Below are 17,922 nucleotides of genomic sequence, written 5' to 3' on the forward strand. Positions count from 1 at the left end.
TTGGCAGAAATGCCAGGAGCTGTTTTATGTCAGCAGCTCTGGGCAGAGGTTCCCACCTCTCTCCTGTTCAGCAGCACACCAGCCCTGAACCACAGGCACTGGGCTGAAATGAAAATAACTCCTTGGGCAGCTCATCCAGCACAGGGCTGGGCTTTGCTGCCAAGGTGGCTTTTTGCAAAAGCAGCTCAGCTTGGGAGTTTTTAAACTGGAGTTTTTGCACTGCAGTTCACTCACCCTCCCACTCTCCCATCTCCATGCGGAAGCAGTTGAAGCTTTCATGTGACAACAAACCTGAAAACAAACTCACAGGGCCTCCAGCACAAGGGTGAAGTGCCCAGATTTAGCTGGCTTTCCCTGTGTCCTGAGGTGTAAGATATGGTTTGGGGGTATTCTGTTGTTGTGGTTTTTGTGTAGTTTTTTTTAAGGTTAAAAAAGAAGGTATTTCATTTTTAACTCTAACATTTATAGACTTCCAAAAGTGACAGTGGATTGGAGGGTGACAGTGCCACCTCTCCAATGACACTGGACAAACCAACAGTCTATCAAATTTCTCTTCCTCCATAAAGGAATGCAAAACAGTAAGTTGTTTACATAAAGGGAGAAAGTTTGTTACAAGAATGTAGACCTCAGAAGGCTTAGAAAAACTTGAAAAAAGCAGGATGACAGTATTTTATTTGCCACCTGTCAGAGGTGGGGCAGTTCTCTTCTACTCTTATCTCTTCCACAACCAATCCTCCCTCCAGGAGATCTCTGCTGTTCATGGGCCATTAATTATTAATTATCTCCTGTCCATGGCCAGTGAGTGTCCCTGCATGGCTGAGCCAATCCCAGCATCCCATGGGGAGATGCCCTGCCCAGGGGAGGAGTCAAGCATTCCTCCTGGATCCAATCTGAGGTTTGGGACACCCCAGCAGCCTCTGCCCCCTGCATTGCCAGAGGAGCAGCTTTCTGCTGCCCTGCATTGCCAGAGGGAGCCCAGGCCCATCTCCAGCACTATTGCATTTGTATTTTTAATTTTCCTGCTAAAGAACTGTTATTCCCATCCCCATATCTTTTCCTGAGAGCCTCTTAGTTTCAAAAATTACAATAATTCAGAGGGAGTGGGTTTACATTTTCCATTTCAAGGAGGGCTCCTGCCTTCCTTAACAAAAACCTGTCTTTTCAAACCAAGACCCCATGGTTATCTTAGAGATCAACATTAACAGCAGCTTTACCCTGAATACTTGACCTGCATTCAGTGTTTAGGAAGAATAGATCAAGAATAAACCACAAGATTGATTTTAAGGGATGTATCCCATAATATTTTATTAAAAAAAAACACTGATTACTTTTCATTGGAATTAAATGGGGATTTTTTTCACAGATTGAAAAGATTCTTAAATAAATCTATGTAATTGTTTCCTTGATGGGTGACATCCCTGGAAGGTTATGATGTATTTAAGGCATTTTTCATAAGCATAAGTTTTTAAATTTCAAGTTATGGCTAATTAGAAATGTCAGTCTCTTATCCAATTAACTTCTCAGTTCAGCTAAGAAAAATGCAGGTTTTTTTCAGCTCCTTCACAGAGGCAAAGTGCTGGAAAAGCAAACAGAAACTTTTTCTTCTTACTCACCCATTGCAAGATGCTTTACAAAGGTTGCAATGCATTCCTGAAGGTGAACAGGCTGAAAATTCCTCATCCTGATGGCAAATAATACATTGGGATATTTTTTCCCACAGAATAAATAATACAAATACAGAGTTGAACAGATTAATGGACCTTGCTAATACAGTGAAACAAATACCTGCTAAACCATGAAAGAGTAATTTCACAGCTCTGCTCTAAGATTTTTCAGTTTACCTTCAGAAAATGGACATGATTTGTGAACTTCACAAAAATTAGGTTATACATAGATGGCAGTATATCTATATTAGTTTTATAGTCTAATATAATTTATATAATTTTAATATAATTTCATAATTTCATAATTGCTCAATCTCACAAAAACAGCACCTTTGTAAAGATACAGTCATAGGGCTCATCCAGATCCCAAACTGCTGGGATCCTCAATCCAAGAGGATCAGCAAGTGTGTTTTAAAAGCCAAACAACCAAAAATCCAAAAATTCAAGCACATCAAGATATCTCACTTCCCTCATCACTGCATATGGCCTTTATTGTGCAAAATCACTAAGCAGCTCCAGAATCTCTGCTGCTCTGAATATTTTCCTCTACAGGAAAGAAAATGCATCTAAAAGCCTGATAAGCCTGTTGCAATAATAACCACCTGCACAAATTTAAACAACCTCATCTTGGGAATCAGAACTGCTCCAGTAGCTCCTGATTTAAAACAGCTCTTGACACATCTCAGCCCCTGCAGTGATTCATTTTCAGCAAGGTTTTAAGGAGTGTGTACCACAAGGGTTCTGATCCTTCCTCCAGTTGCTTCTGGGGTGATTTTCGGGGTTTCCTGCCCAGCTTGGCAGCCTCTAACATGGTGCTAAAAGGACAAAGTCAATCTCAAGCTCTTGCTGGCTCTGTACGGCTCCCAGAGCTCTCCAGTCATAGCACACACCTCCCTGGAGCATCATACAGGATTTCAGGGCAAACACTTCTCCTGGAATGGGATCCAGGCATCAGCACTAGGAAAAATAGTAAGGCAGCAGAGACAAGGACCAACTTTTAAAGAGGAAATGAACATGTAGAGTCACATAAATATAGAAAAAAAAGAAAAAACACAAAAGAAAAGTTCTCTAGTTGCAAGAGTTCCTAGATCCTTTCTCATCCTTTCCCTAGCTGAGTGTCTGCTGCACTTTTTTCACAAATTGTGAAGCCTGAAGGTTGCTGAGTGCAGAATGTCTTTCCTGTGGAACACTTGTGCATGTCCTCACTGGCACAGAGGGGCTGAGCTCCAGGGACAGTGCACAGCTGTCAGAGACACCCTGATAGTCCTGGCCAGGGCTGCTGAGGGTGCTTCTTCATGTAAAACAAGAGATAGGCTGTTTCTCTCCTGCGGAGGCAAAGAGAAAGCACATCACCAGGCATGTGTGAAGCTCTAGGTTACATCCCAGAGTTGCTCCTGCTCAGCTTCCTGAGCTTTAGGTCAACTAAGCTGGTCCTCTCCATGTTCCCAAGATTTGCTGTTTTATAGGAGAGATTATCTCCCTCCTGTAAGCTCATTTTCTTACAATGCATCAAAACAAAAAGCGTGGAGAAATCCTGGCTGCACATCTCCTGCATCCCCACTACACCCCAGGCAATGTTCCCAGACCAGTTTATCTCCCCTCTCTTTGCTACCCTCATCCCAAAGTCCAGAGCAGCATTAGGAAAAATCAGGGATACATTTGCATACCAGTAGAGGTTGGAACGTCCATAGGTGCATTTAACATCATCCCATGATACCTAGAGAAGAAAAACACACAGGAGGAAGCTGTTAAAAACTCTTAGGAGATGGAAAAATTCTGATACCATCCCAGGAAATCTCATAGTAGTGGTGTAAGTGGCACTTCCAGGAACTAAACGACTTTCAATAAATCGGTTTATTGCTTTTACTCTTGGAGGAAAACCAGTTCTGAATGTACATTGTCGCCACATTTCTCTTCACAGAGAAAAGCAAGGCACAATTCTCCCCAAGAATATGAAACCCAGAAATATTCTCTGAACCTCAGAGAAAGGAAAAACAATTCATATTATTTGCTGTGCCTGTGTTGTGCCAAAGCAGAATGCAATATGGAGATTGTTTACCCAGAGTGATGGTGTTTGTTCCCTTGGCCTATCCAGGGCCGTGTGTGTGTGTGAGTTGGGACTGTCAGTGGACAGTCACGACCTTCAGGCAGTTGAGTGCTTGGCAGATTCAGTTTAGATGTAATGCAATAGAGTGCAATATAATACAGAATAATATAGTATAATGAAGTAATTAATTAGCGTTCTGATAAGATAGAGTCCTCCTCGTCATTGTCTCCCCCTCATAAGGGGCAAAAATATCATCAATAGTATACATTAAAAAGACGTAGGGTGCATCAAGTAGGATATTCAGCAAAAAATCCTGAGTATTCTGCAATATTCAGAATGCTTCTGTGTCCTGCAATGCACAAAACTATCAGTGCAATTCTCACCCGATTGGCGGGAGGAATGATGAGAAGGACTCCATGATATCAGAAGGCAAATTAATTATCATATCATATCATATCATATCATATCATATCATATCATAGTATATACTAAATCCTACATTATATATGATGTTATATATGATGTTATATGTTATATTATTTATATATTGTTAATATTATATTATATTATATTATATTATATTATATTATATTATATTATATTATATTATATTATATTATATTATATTATATTATATTATATTACATTATACTATACTATATTATACTACATTATACTATATTACTCTACATCTAAACTGAAACTGCACAAGCACCCAACTCAACTTCACTGTCCAGAATCTTGTCACTGTCTCCTGACCAACATTCCAGACATGTGCTTGGGCCTGACAGGCCAAGGAAACAAAACCCCATTGCTGTGGGTAAACAATCTCCACATTGCATGCTACTTTGGCAAAACACAGGAGCAGCAAATGAGATGAGAACTGCTTTGATCATTCTTTTCTCTGCTTCTCTCAGGTTCAGAGAATGTGAGTCCCACACAAAACAGAACCTGAGGCCTTGTTTGGTGCAGAAGTGAGAGTCACTCTGCCCTCAGCCCAGAGAATCCTGTAGCAGAGGAGGACAGAGCTCTGCAGCCTCAGTTTCCTTTCCTGGTTCTCTCTAATCAGCCAGACTGGATGAGAACTGGAGGGGTGTCCAGGAAGGCACAAAGGGAAGGTGGCTGGGTCTGCTCACCTGGCAAACCTCAGAATCGTTGAAGCAATACCATTTACAGTCTGTGAGGCTCCGGATGTAGGCACAGTAATGGCCACAGCTGGCTGATCCTGAGTGAGCCACCACAGCAAAGAGCTCATAGTGCCAGGTGGCCTGCAAGAGACACAAAGAGACACTTGCAGTGCAGCAATTCCCATCTGCCATGGGCTGTAGGGAAGCAGCAGCCAGGGCAGCAAGGACGTGCATTTTGTCAAAGAGGTTCACCACAGCCAACCCTGCAGCGGTGACTTCTGCTGTTGCCACACTCCCCCTTGTTATTTCCCAGGAAGAGAAACAGACCCACAGTGGGGCAGATCCATCTCAGCTGCCTAGCAAAGCTGTTGTGGCCAACAGTGCCAAACCCTGTGGCCAAAACTTTCAACAATACTGCTTGGGAAATAGCAAGAACAGAGTTCTCCTGTTTTGGACAGGTGTGATCTGCAAAGCCTGGCTTTGGTCCTTAAAGCAGGAAACTCCAGTTATGGGGCCTTTGGTGATTTAATCTGAGCACAGAATGTTGAATGTTGGCTGAACCAGTTAAAACTATGGGATGTGAGACAACACCAGGCACAGGCAAAGTTTGAGACACAAATTTTTAAGACAGGTACTTTGAACTGAGACAAGTATTGGTGTGATCTCTTAAGTTTTTATGAGAATGAAGCAGGGAGGAAAAGAAAATCTTTCCTTTTTGAACGGGATTATCTCACCTTTTCGTTGTCATCTGCTTGGCACTGACTTTCTGCCAAGACTTGCCTGAGATCAAGCTCTTGTGGGAATGGCAGGGAGTGGCTCAGCTTGTGCGTGCGAGAGGATCTCTCAAAGCAGAAGCGCTTCAGGTGCAAGGTCAGGGTCTGAGGCAGATGGACGAGCTTCATGCTCTGGAAAGAACCAATAATGCAGCTGAAAACTGGGCCAAACCCTGGGGAGGTGGGGTACAAACAGCCACTGCCACCCAGTGTGTGCAGAATGGGGAAACAGGCCGTGCTCCAGTAAATATTTGCTAATTCCCAGGGACAGCAGATGCCAAACCTTGGTAGCCCATCTGCACACAAAACAGAGCTGTGATAGCCAAGTTTCTCAGCTTCAGTGTCATCAGCACCCAGCCTTGGGTGTCTCAAGGGCTGCTTCACCTCCCATGTGCTTTCCTAGCCCCATGCTGATAGCACTAGAGGCAAATCAACCTCCTGAGACACCAGAGCACAGGACCTCAATCCTAACAGGAGGAAAGGTGTCTGTGGTTTATATCTCACTGACACTGCCGTGCTGGCAAGCCTGAGCTGTTGATCTCCTCTTAAACTTCCTATGGTTGAGTCCTTTCCCCACCCTCCCCAGTCCTCAAGGGAGTTCTGGGTATGAGACATGGGGAAATAATTCTCCAATTACCTGTAGAAAAGGTGTTTTCCTCCCACACTGTTGACAGAAACACATGTTCTGTCCAGTCAGCTCCTCTGGATGGAAGAAGTATTGCAGACAGTCCTCCTGAGAAGACAGAGACTTCTTTGAACTGAATTCCTTCAGCCGGATTTTTATTTCTACATTATTTCAGAGGGTCCAAGCAAACAGCAAAGTTACAGAAGGCATGTTTTATTCAAAGGACAAAACACTGCAGCCTGAAACAAAAGGTACCTAATTTCTCCCAGCTGCTGCTGCGATTATAAAAGTTGGGAAAAAAAGGGGTACACAAATTCCACAAAGAAGGTATTGATGTATAAATGTCTTTTATACTTCAGAGCCTTAAAGGTTTTCAAAGCAGCTTCTTCATGCTGAAACAGTATAAAGTGGTCAGAGAATCTATGAGGTCCAGTGGTCCACTGGCATTTGAAAAATCCACTATGAGCAGAATCATCTCCTAAGGAAAAAGTGCTGCTGCTAAACTTACCAGAGTCTTCAGCCTGTGAGAATTGGCATCCAGCACTGGGAGTGGAAGGGTTAACATGGTGCTTTTGCTCTTTACTTCAAAAGAGCATTTCTGACAGGCCACATGCTCCTGTATGCAGATTGTGTACAAATCTCGCAGCTCTTTAACCTGAAGGGGTGAAAAAAAAATCCAGAACAAGGTTTATGAAGAAAATGACACCTGAGCTGTTTCCCTGTGGCTGGGAAAGCCCCTGTGGTCACACATTTCAAGCAGGGTTATTATTCCCTTGAGTTTGGAACCAAGATGTGACAGTAACTTATGTGGACAGGGTACTTCCCACAGTTTAAAGGAGAACAACTCCTTCCCCTCCTTCCCTAACAGAGGGGAAAAACACAGCCTGTAAGATCAGAGAGTTAAATATCTGCTTTGATGCAGAATTGATCTGTTTTGCTTGAAACTGCAACAGGAGCCTGTCTTCTGTACTAATGAAACTGTGACAGTCAGGGAAGAGTCACTTTTCCCAGTCCCATGGGAGGAGCTGTTATATACATCACATCCTATCAGTGACTAATCAGAGTGAAATGCATGTGGCTGACTTCAAAGAATGGAAAATCTGTGTCAAGGTATACCAATAAATGTTTACAGAAATTTGGAGGAAAAAATAAATTCAATATAACTACATACAATGCTGCAAAAAAAAAAATCAATCTTTTAGTTATTAATAAGCTCTCCAATTAGAATGGACACTGGCATGCCCTGAAAGCAGAATGAGCAAAACTTAACCGTGATTCGAAATGTCAAAGCTTATTAAACAAATATTCTCTGTCCCATTTGAAAGATGCAATGAAAGAAGAGATAATTTTAAAACTTTAACCTAGGATAATTGCCAGTGAATGGGTTCCTTCAAGGAGCAGAGGAAACCACACATGATAAGGGGCAAAGGTTCATTTCAATCACCATCCTTACCAGCTCTGGCTTTTTCATCTGCTTCTTTAACAAGTTCCAGAGAGTCAGAAACAGCTGAGCAGCATCATGCTGCACAAACACTGCACGAGCAGAAAACACAACTCAGTCAGTATCATGAACAGCACTGAGCACAGATTTCCCACAAATGGCTAAAGGAGATTTATTGTCCCCTCTTGGACCCAGATTCTTGTCCCTTGCTGGGGACAGAATCTTAGACTGGGCACCAGCTCCATGTGGCCTGAGCAGGCAGTGGGAGAAGACAGGAGGGCTTGTAGCACCCAGTGCAAAAATGTTGTCACCAGATGAGGGACAAGAGGATACTCAATACCTACCAGAGAATGCTTTGGGCTGGAAGGAGCCCTAAATTTCAAATGGTACCACTCCCCCCACCACGGGCAAAGACACCTTCCAGCAAACACCTTCCAATCTGGCCTTGAACTCTTGCGGGGATGCAACTCCCACAGTGGACATCCTGCATCAGGGTCTCACCATTCCCACAGTAAAAAATATCTTCCCAATATTCAATCTAAACCAGCTCTCCATTTCAAGCCATAACCCCTTATCTTATCACTTCTGTCACATGTCCTGCCATGCCCTTGTAAACAGTCCCCTTTGAATCCTCCTCAGAAACAATACAAGGAAGATTCTGTTCTCTTTTTCACCTTTATTACTCCACAGACCGGTTTTCCCCATCCCCTCACACCCCAGCAAGGCAAAAATGCTCCTGAGTGCTGAGATTAAAATGACAGCAGGGCACTCCCACATGTCTCACACACAGATAAGATAAACCTCTTGATCCCTATCTCTTTTTAACTGGAAGAGAGACGGCTGAGTGAAAAGCCACTCAGAGTCAGGAGGAAAATGATGCAAACAGGGATACTGAGTTTGTCTTGTGTTCCTCTTTCATAAAGATCAGGGCACCTCCCATTTCAGTTCTGAAAACTGCTGTTTGGGCTTTTATATGGCAAAGATAAAGGCATTTGGTTATACCCCGTGTATTGCACACACAGACAGACTCTTGGCATCCCACTGTCACTGGTCACTTGTGCATTACAAACCTCTCTCTTTTAGAACTTTGGCCAGCTGGGAGATTTATCCTGCAAATCCTTCTCTCTGTCCCTACAAGAAGGAGCAGGAGGGGGATTTGTGCAAACTCATTCTCTTTTCCACACCATCCCTTTCTTCTAATAAGTAAAGCAGCTATTTCACTATCATGATAAAGTATAGCAAAACAAATCAAACAATGAACTGTCCTCTCTGCCCTGCACAGCATCCATAGCTGAATCTTCTAGCAGCCTGACAGTCCTCCCACCCTCTGGATATCAGCAAATACATCCAGCAGAGTTTGGTTTTTTGTCTCTCTTCAGTAAGACACAGCATTGCACTCAGCTGGGAGGCAGCTGCAAGGAGCACTGTGTCACTGTGAACCTAATTCCTGGCATTTCTGAATTCCTGGAGGAAACATTGGGGTCTGGGCTGCTTGTAAGTGCTGGATAATGCAGACAGAGGTGGGCATGATGAGGCAGGGCTGCTTACACTCCACTCTGTGCTCTGAAAGGCAGCAAGCCAGCTCTGTGGGGCCCACAGCTTTGCACTTGCCACTCTGCATCTTCTCCAGCAGCAGCAGCATCTGGTAGGGGACATTGCTCCTCCTCTGGGCAGGGGAGGGTGGCACCGTGATCCTGCAAGGGGGAGAAGCATCACCAGAGGCGATCAGAGGCTCAGTGGGGAAATGTCACACATCACACCTGAAGGAGCACAGGTCAGCAGCTCAACAGGAACCAGAATGGGAATGTTTTCAGCTAAAGAAGGGAAAGGGAATCCTTAAGGAATTAGTGCAGACTGTAAGCTCTAAAGCAAAAGGCCACAATTTTAAGTTGGCTTGCTCCTGAACAAGAGACAAGCCAAGCAGGACCTCAAGTGCTTTCTGGCCTCTAGAAATAACATTAGTTATATCCAATTCCAGATCTTTTTTGCCTCCCACCCATTGATGTCCTCACTCTCAACATGCCCTCAAAATTTCTTGGGCACGTATATCATAATGCTCCTATTTCAGCTATATGCCAACAAAACATCTACATTCTCCCTAAATGCATTGTAGCCGACAGGTTTTTGTTTCTTCAAATAAGCATGGTAACCTACAATCTGCATTATTTATCTTTGCCCATTGATGACACTTATCATTTCTGCATGTCTGAAATTTGTCTTTTCTCCTCTGCTCAGCAGTGAGCACGTAAGAAAGGAGTGAATAGGAAAGATCCACTTGGATTACTAAATCTGCAGTGGAGTGAGTAAACTGAAAACAAAGCAAACCAGTTATTAGTGTGGTCAGTAGGGAGACAGGAGCCCAAATCCTCCTTAAAACACACAGGGACAACAGCCAAGCAAAACAAAGTAATGCTGAATGTTCATGATCTGCAACACTTCTCTGTCAGGGGTTAGCCAGGGCAGTCAGGGCCCAGAGATCAGGGATTAGGGTAAGTATGCTTGTGTTTACATGCTTCAAGTGACAAAATTAATAGTGGATGTGGCTACACATGACACATCTTTTGTTATAAGGCCTGTGAGTAAACCTGGAATAAAATTATATATATTATATATATGAAATTATATATACATACATATATATAAATATGTGTGTGTGTGTTTATGTGTTTATATATAGAATATTATGTAGAATATAGAAATATATATTTTATATTTATATAATAATTTACATATAATTATCTATTTCTATAAATATAAATTTATAAATCATAATTATAATTTCTATAATTATATAATTTATTAATGAATTATTGCTTTGGTAATAATTAATTTATTAATTAATGATATATTAATAAATTATATTTTATAATTATATTTTTATATATTATTATATAGATATATATAATGTATATTTATATATTCTATATAATGGATATGGAATATAATTATACATTATATATATTTGTCATATATATTATAATATATTATATTTCTATAATATATACATATATTAAATATATGTAATTACTATATATAAAATTATATATATTCTGTTAGGGAAAAGAGCCACAAAGAGTCAGTTCAGGACACGAATCAGAGATTATTAACAAGTCTGAACACTGCAGCTTCTACCTTTGCAGGGCCTGTCAGTGCATGACAGACACCACAAGGCAGAGACCTTGCTGAGGGACCAAAAGCATCCTGATAGCCCCTCAGGGATCCAAGCTCTCAAAAGTACATCCCATATGAAAGAAGGAGTGGAGCCAGGAGTGCAGCAATGGAATCCCAGGGAGGTGAAAGAGGAGGTACCTCCGGAGTATCCTTGTGAAGTGGATGTTCATGAGGAACACCTGGAGCAGGGAGTTGAGGCAGCAGCTCTGCCCAAGGTTGTACAGTCCAATTGCTTCTGCAGGGGAGAAAGAGGCAAAGTGAGGCCTGGGGATAGGCACAAGAAAAGAAAGTGAAAGTTATTTGCAAGTGGCAAACTCTTCTTCTGCACATTCAGCCATTCAGTCTATGGGCTCAGCGTCTTGGTGGAATCTGATAAAGTGTTCAATCTATTCTTCTGCTCCTCAAGCAGGTAACATTTGGTTTTGTTTGGCAACTGGCAGAAAAAATCCAAGTAAACCTGGCTAATGCTTCTCAGATTTCTCCTGGTTCCTCTCATGTCCTCTCATAACACACCTAAACATAAAATAGAACAACAGGAGCCAAAGACTGCCTGTATGAGGAGAATAACCTGTGCCTAGCCCATGGTTTAGCAAATCCAGCAATGCTGACTGAGTTTGGAGGCAGAGCCAGCAGCTAGGCACTTTTAGCTGCAATGGCCAATTTGAGAAAAAAGCTCTGAGATCTTCATGTATTCCATTCTGAAAAAACTCAAAATTGTTACTTGGCAAGGCAAAATGATCTGTACTATATTCCTCAGTGAAGAGATAAGAAATAGGAGAAAATTATGGACAGGGAAGGGAACAGCAGGCATGAGAAATATAAAATATGACAGTGAAGAATAGGCAAAACGTTATTACCATTTTTTAAGTCTGCCAGACCAAAGACTGATATCAACTTCTGGTTTTTGGCCTTCACCTCTTTGGTTTCCTCTTTCTTATTCTGTACTTCAATTTCTGCCTCCATGACCTTGCTTGGTGCCACCTCTGGTTTCTCGCTTCTTTCTTGATGTCCACTGGTTTGTCCCATCAACAACACTGCTCAAGGACAGAAGAGACCTTCCTATTATGAAAAAGGCGAAATCAAAATACCGTGGAATGGTTTTGGCTGGAAAGGAATCTCAAAGATAATCTCATTTCAACCCCCTGTCACCCACTAGACCAGGTTGCTCAGGGCTCCATCCAGCCCTGCCTGGAATATCAATAAAATCAGAAAGATTATTGCAAGGTGGGATATTTGAATTAACATGGGTGTTGAGGTGTGCAGGCTATTGCTAAGGGAACAGAAACAATTGCTCATCCTGTCTTCCTCTTGTGGCTAAATAAAAAAAAAATAAAAAAAATAAATGAGCCTTCAGTTCCACAGAAACAGCTCCATCTAGCCAAGGAGCTCCACATATCCCTGTCCGGGAAGATTTAGTAAATAAGATGATTAAAATTGCCCAAAAGCAGATGTTGCAAAACTCCTCTGTTTTGGAAAAAGCAGTATTTTATATTAAAAAAAAATGTAGCCCAAGTATTGAAAAGGTCAAGTTCCACCTTCTCTTCTGGCCAGATGAGCACCTTTGGTTTCTGTACTGGGCTCCCTGCATTGGTTTTAAGCCCTGAGTCACAGCACTGCTGTGGCACTTTGGACTGTAATTTTGAAAGATATTGAAGTACCAACAAACCAGTTTCTTTTTCTGTTCCTTCAAGTGATCACAGGCAAAGTAACTGTTCACACAAGAGAACCATTATAATGCCTTGATTTTTAAGCGAGTATTCAACAAACCATTACTCTGAGAGTCTCTTGGGACTCAAAAAGCAAAAGCTTTTTGAGCAAAAACTCACTAAAGCTACTAAAGCAAAATTAAAATACACAAAGCAATCTGATAAAAGTTCAAATGCAATTACGTAAAAATGCAATTTTCTAAAAGCTCACTGCCAACATGTAGACAGAATCAGAAAAAAGTGGATATTCATGGGGAAGGGGGGGGATAGAGACCCAAAAATGCTCAGAAATTATTATTTTATAAATATTAAACAGCACATAAAATAAATCTAAGGTGAAGGCACTGAAAGAATGAAGAAAAGTTACTAAGAAAGGGAAATAAGCAAAATCCTGATTCTGCCTTTAATTAAAAAAGAAAAGAAATAAAATCTTTGCTTTAAAAGCATGGGTTTGGGTTAACTATGCCTAATAGCGTCAGTTATCAAAGTTACTGAAGATTCAGGCAGAAAAGCTAGAAATGGACTTTTTTTCCCTGATTATTACCTTTAAGCTTAAATATACTTATTTCCAACTTTACTTTTGATTGTTTACTTTAGAAGATTACTTTTGATCTCTAAGTGTCACACATTAAGATTCACCAAATATTGTCGAATTTGCTGAGAAGTTTTTTGGAGGGAAAAATCCCAAACTCTCAAAGACAGATTCAAGAGCATTACCTTTTATACCCAAACATGGTGAATAGAACATCTACACAGGAAAAGATAAATTTAATCTGATTTCTCTCTTGCCAAAACAGAGCCTGAACACTGACTGCCTGTTTTCCTGGAGACGATTTAATGGCACATTCAGGTTTCTGAAAGCTGAGCTGGGTTTAGCTGGTGTAGAACCAGCCAGGAGGTCAGGGATGCTCCCAGGCAGTGGGGATGTTGAAAGAGACAGAAAGGAGAAGGGCAGGCAGCGCAGAGGTAGCTAAACATAGCTAGGGATAAGGAAAACATGCAATACACAGGTTATGACAGGAAAGGGAGGACTAAGAGTGGCATTAAAGAGCAAGAACAGGGCTGGATGTCTTTGAGGAAAAGGTAGAAAGATCTTAGGGATCTTGGGACAGGAAGGTGCAGAGGGATACAAGAGGATTTGTGTCTCTGGTTCCATGAAATTTTCTCCCAGTCACCAATATTGGGGATCCTGTTGTGGGAGCAAGGACACAAACAGAACTTCCCAACCCTTGGAACCTCCTTGTTTTGGCTTTCAGAAATACAGCCTTCCTAAGGCTTGCACTTGACCTCCTTTTCCCTGCACAGGTACAAAAAACAACAGGTGAGTGAGGCAAGGAACTGAGCAGCAGGCTCTCCTCCTGATCCCCATTTCTCTTCTCTCCCTGGAGCAGCAGCGTTGCTTTGGTTTCCTTTGCAGGTCAGGGGTGGGATTGGTACCTCAGTGCCCCAGCTGGCACCAGCACTGGGCAGAGAACAGTGATACCCTCCTCGTACCCTGCAGCTCTTCATCATCATCATCATCATCACAACCTTCATACTCCTCTCGCTCAGCCAGCCCAGTGTCCTCTCTTTCTCCCTGCCCTGCTCCAGTCTCCATCTGCCCGCCCAAGACTCTGGATTCTCACGACAAGCCCCAAAATGTCCCTTCACTGTGCCCGAAAAGGGTTCCCTCTCCGGCCCTTGTCCCTTCCCTGCCAGCTCCTTTCCCTCCCGGGGATCCTGGGGTGCCGATGATGATGCCAAGGCAGGCAGTGGCTGCAGCAGGGACACCAGGCGGCTCTGAGCAATCCATTCTCGTGGAAGGTGTCCCTGCCCTCAGCACGGGGGCTGGAATTAGATGGTTTCCAAGTCCAACCCAAATTATTCTGTGTTTCCATGGTCCGCGCTGGCTGCAGCAGAGACTCAGCGTGACGACCACCCTCGAGGGGAAGGAAGCACCTAAGAGCGCATCACCTCCAACTTCAACGGGATGCGACTGCAAGGAGAACTTCCCACTTAGCTGCCAAACTACTCCGTTATTATTCCCTCTCTATTTCCTCCCCTCCTGACACACTGCGCCTCCAGCATCCAATCTCACAAAGCAGCAAAAAGCTTTCTTACCGATCCACGCTCTCAGCGCTCCCGCTGACACGGGGCGGCACCGCACGGCGCACCGGAGGGAGCGCGCATCCGGGGGAGCGCAGGGATGCGGGATCCGGGAGGGATGCGGGATTGGGAAGGGATGCGGGATTGGGAAGGGATGCGGGATCCGGCAGGGCTGAGGGATCCGGCAGGGCTGAAGGAGCCGGCAGGGCTGCGGGCGGAGCGGAGCGGGGCGGCCCCGGCGCGTCAGGCAGCGGCAGCGCCCGCCCCGCTCTCGGTGCCGCTCAGTTTTCATTTCCCGCTCGGCCGGGAGCAGACACAGAAAGTGAAACTCGGAGCCGCCCTGCGCCGCCTCCCGGCAGGCACGGAGGGGGCTGGGAGAAAGGGACCCAGGGGTTTTCACTGCTGGTTCTTTGTCCCTCCATGCAAATCGCTGGGGGAAGCGTTGTGAGGCTGAGCTGTCCGCGCACAGCTGCGCTCCCAGCCCTGTGTCAGGGACCTCTGTGCAGCCCCACTGAGCCGTGGGGAGGAAACATGCACGGGAGGATTTCACAGGGGTCATCTGGAGCCCATCAGAGCTGTCCTTGTGGAGGGATTCCAGCTGCAAACCCTCTGCTCACACTGCTCTGTCGGAGCCAGGACAACTCTTCAGTTCTTAGCAGGTCTTCAGTCGAGGCACAGGGACAGTGAAAATTGCCCTGAATCGTCACAGAGGGGATGTGGGTATCTGTAGGGACTTCTGAGCACAAGGGCTCAGAAGTTTCAGTTTCACAAATAACTCAGTGTCTTGCCTTGTGGCAGAGGTTCTCAGCAATAGTTTAAATTTAGTGATGTTCCCTTTCTATTACTGGCTTGTGTGGCGACTGGCCGGTAGAAGGAAGGAAGGGAGAGAGGAGAACCTGTAAGCCATAAACTGCCCAGAGAGAACGAAACCACCTGAGCAAAGTGCAAAAGGACACTGGAGGTTGAACAGGAGCTAGATCAGCCAGGTGGAAGTTGCTGAAGCAGTGTGCAGTTGAAACAGCTTCTGGTGATGACCCCTGTGAGAGCCTGGGCCCTCAGTTAGGAGGAGTATTACATCTTAAGAATGTTTTAAGCTTTGCCTGCAGAACTCAGTCATGACATGGCCCTTCCAAAGCAGGCAGCAGGCAGAGCTCAGAAAATGGGCTCAGATGAAGGGAAACTCAAACTGAAAGGCAGCAGTGTTTGAGTGTCCAAACACACTGCCCACCCCTTGGACAAAAGCTGCCAGCTGCTGATAATTGCCACGGCACTCCTAATGTCCAAATAGCTCCAAAAATGCATTAACTGCTTCAAGAGCAGGACTCCAAATTACTGAGTGTTCTTGCAAATAAAGTGAAGTGTAATGTTGGTGGTCAGGATGAGATCTAAAAAGCCTTCAGGAAGTTAAGAAATCCACATCCAGTGTTATGTCAAATCAGCCAACATGAATTGCCTCATCTGAGATGTGACTGCCCCAGTACTTGGAGAGTACTGAGTCATTGTGTAAGGGAGGCATGACAAGGACTTATCCCACCTGGCAGGATTGCCTCTTATCATTCCCTTCTTTATCTGCAAACCCAGGCTGAAGCCTCAGGTGCACACATCCTTCTGCACTTGGGAGGCCCCTCCAAGCATCACTGGAGCAGCACCCAGTGATGGTTCAAGCCATGAGCACCAACAGCCGGTCTCTTACAGAACCGGGGCAGCTCCAGTGATGGTTGAGTGTTTGAGCAGCACACACTGCTGGAACAATTTGGTTTGCGTGGTTTAGGAACATGGTTTCTGTTTAACACTTCTCTACAGAAGACTGGGATCAAACCATGTTTTCCCCCATCTTTCCCCCCATTCCCTTTTCTGGGAAAATCCAGTCCAGGTTCCCCTATTTGATGTTCTGAGATGATCTATTTCAGGGTTTTCCCCATTCCATATTCCAGGGAAATCCACTCCAGGTTTTCACCCATTCCATATTCCAGGAAAATCCAGTCCTGGTTTTCCCCCATTCCATATTCTGGGGAAAAAATCCAGTCCAAGTTTTTCTCCATTCCATATTCTGGGGGAAATCCTGTCCATATTTTTTCTCCATTCTGTATTCTGGGGAAAAAAATCCAGTCTGGGTTTTCCCCCATTCCATATTCCAGGAGAATTCAGTCTGGGTTTTCCCCCATTCCGTATTCCAGGAAAAAAATCCAGTCCAGGTTTTTCCCCATTCTGTATTCTGGGGAAAAATATCCAGTCTGGGTTTTCCCCCATTCCATATTTCAGGTAAATCCAGTTCAGGTTTTTCCCCATTCTGTATTCTGGGAAAAAAAAAAAATCCAGTCCAGGTTTCCCCCCATTCCGCATTCCAGGTAAATCCAGTCTGGGTTTTCCCCTATTCCATATACCAGGTAAATCCAGTCCGGGTTTTTCCCTGTTCCATATTCTGGAGCAAAAATCCAGTCTGGGTTTTTCCCCATTCCATATTCTGGGAAAATTCCTGTCCAGATTTTTTTCCATTCTGTGTTCCAAGGAAAAAATCCAGTCCGGGTTTTCCCCCATTCCGTATTCTGTGCAAATCTAGTCCGGGTTTTCCGCGGTGCCCCATCCCGGTAACTTTGGGCCGCTGCCATCCCGATGGATCGGTTCTGGTTTTCTTCCCTCAGGCAGCCTCAGGTTTAACGTGAAAAGCGGTGAGGTTTGCTCGCCTTGGTGAGTGAGGCTCAGAGCGGGATTCAGTGAAATCCCTGCGGAAATCCGTGTCCAGGGCAGCCCCGCGGTGGTCAGTGAGGATGAGGAGGGTCAGGGCAGCCCTAGTTGTGGTCAGTGAGGATGAGGAGGAAGTGAAGCAGCCCCAGGTGTGGTCAGTGAGGATGAGGAGGGTCAGGGCAGCCCTAGGTGTGGTCAGTAAGGATGAGGAGGAGGTGAAGCTGCCCCTGGTGTGGTCAGTGAGGATGAGGAGGGGCGGGGCAGCCCCAGGTGTGGTCAGGGAGGATGAGGAGGGCCCGGCCCTGCTCAGGGCTGCTTTCAGGCAGGTTCCTGTACCTGCTGGAGGGGGTGATCCCCAGGAATCTCCCAAAGGACAGCAGTGACAGCATCTGCAGGGCAGGGGGCACACCTGGGTGCTCCTGGGGCATTGCTCAGGTGTGCAAAGGGACAATCCCTGAGTCCCAGGGCCGTGCAGAGAGGGGAGCAGCACACCTGAGCAGGTGGAGCAGCTCAGGGAAGATCCTTTTTGATTCTCTTTTGGATTTCATCTTCCCAATCCCATCCCAGTGCCTCTAGTCCCTCTCAAGTGCCCCCCCCA

General features: G+C 44.5%; 1 protein-coding gene across 2 annotated transcripts; it reads right to left on the reverse strand.

Annotated features, from left to right (window-relative positions):
- Positions 1-762: 762 nt before the first annotated feature.
- Positions 763-17,921, reverse strand: USP18 (ubiquitin specific peptidase 18). Of its 2 annotated transcripts, none has more exons than XM_026790953.2 (11): positions 14,655-17,921; positions 11,706-11,882; positions 10,987-11,083; positions 9,226-9,371; positions 7,690-7,769; positions 6,745-6,891; positions 6,249-6,344; positions 5,573-5,743; positions 4,848-4,979; positions 3,332-3,381; positions 763-2,989 (listed from the first exon to the last, which is right to left on the reverse strand). In XM_026790953.2, exons 1-11 carry the CDS (start codon positions 15,196-15,198, stop codon positions 2,911-2,913), a joined length of 1,719 nt encoding a protein of 572 aa, XP_026646754.2. In that variant the 5' UTR covers positions 15,199-17,921; the 3' UTR covers positions 763-2,910. The 2 variants fall into 2 exon arrangements, with proteins under 2 accessions (XP_026646754.2, XP_005482895.1); XM_005482838.4 differs by having other exon boundaries at positions 768-2,989; positions 11,706-11,907; positions 14,655-14,789.
- Between the last annotated feature and the right edge of the window lies 1 nt (position 17,922).

Source organism: Zonotrichia albicollis, chromosome 4, assembly GCF_047830755.1.
Source record: "Zonotrichia albicollis isolate bZonAlb1 chromosome 4, bZonAlb1.hap1, whole genome shotgun sequence".
Classification (NCBI taxonomy): Eukaryota; Metazoa; Chordata; class Aves; order Passeriformes; family Passerellidae; genus Zonotrichia; species Zonotrichia albicollis.

Excerpts from the sequence above, each read along its gene's own strand:
- USP18 (XM_026790953.2), bottom strand. The coding sequence starts at position 15,198 with ATGACCCCTGTGAAATCCTCCCGTGCATGTTTCCTCCCCACGGCTCAG. Across the intron at positions 11,084-11,705 it reads TCTGGCAGACTTAAAAAATG|AAGCAATTGGACTGTACAAC; the intron begins GTAATAACGTTT and ends TCTCCCCTGCAG. Across the intron at positions 9,372-10,986 it reads TTCACAAGGATACTCCGGAG|GATCACGGTGCCACCCTCCC; the intron begins GTACCTCCTCTT and ends TCCCCCTTGCAG.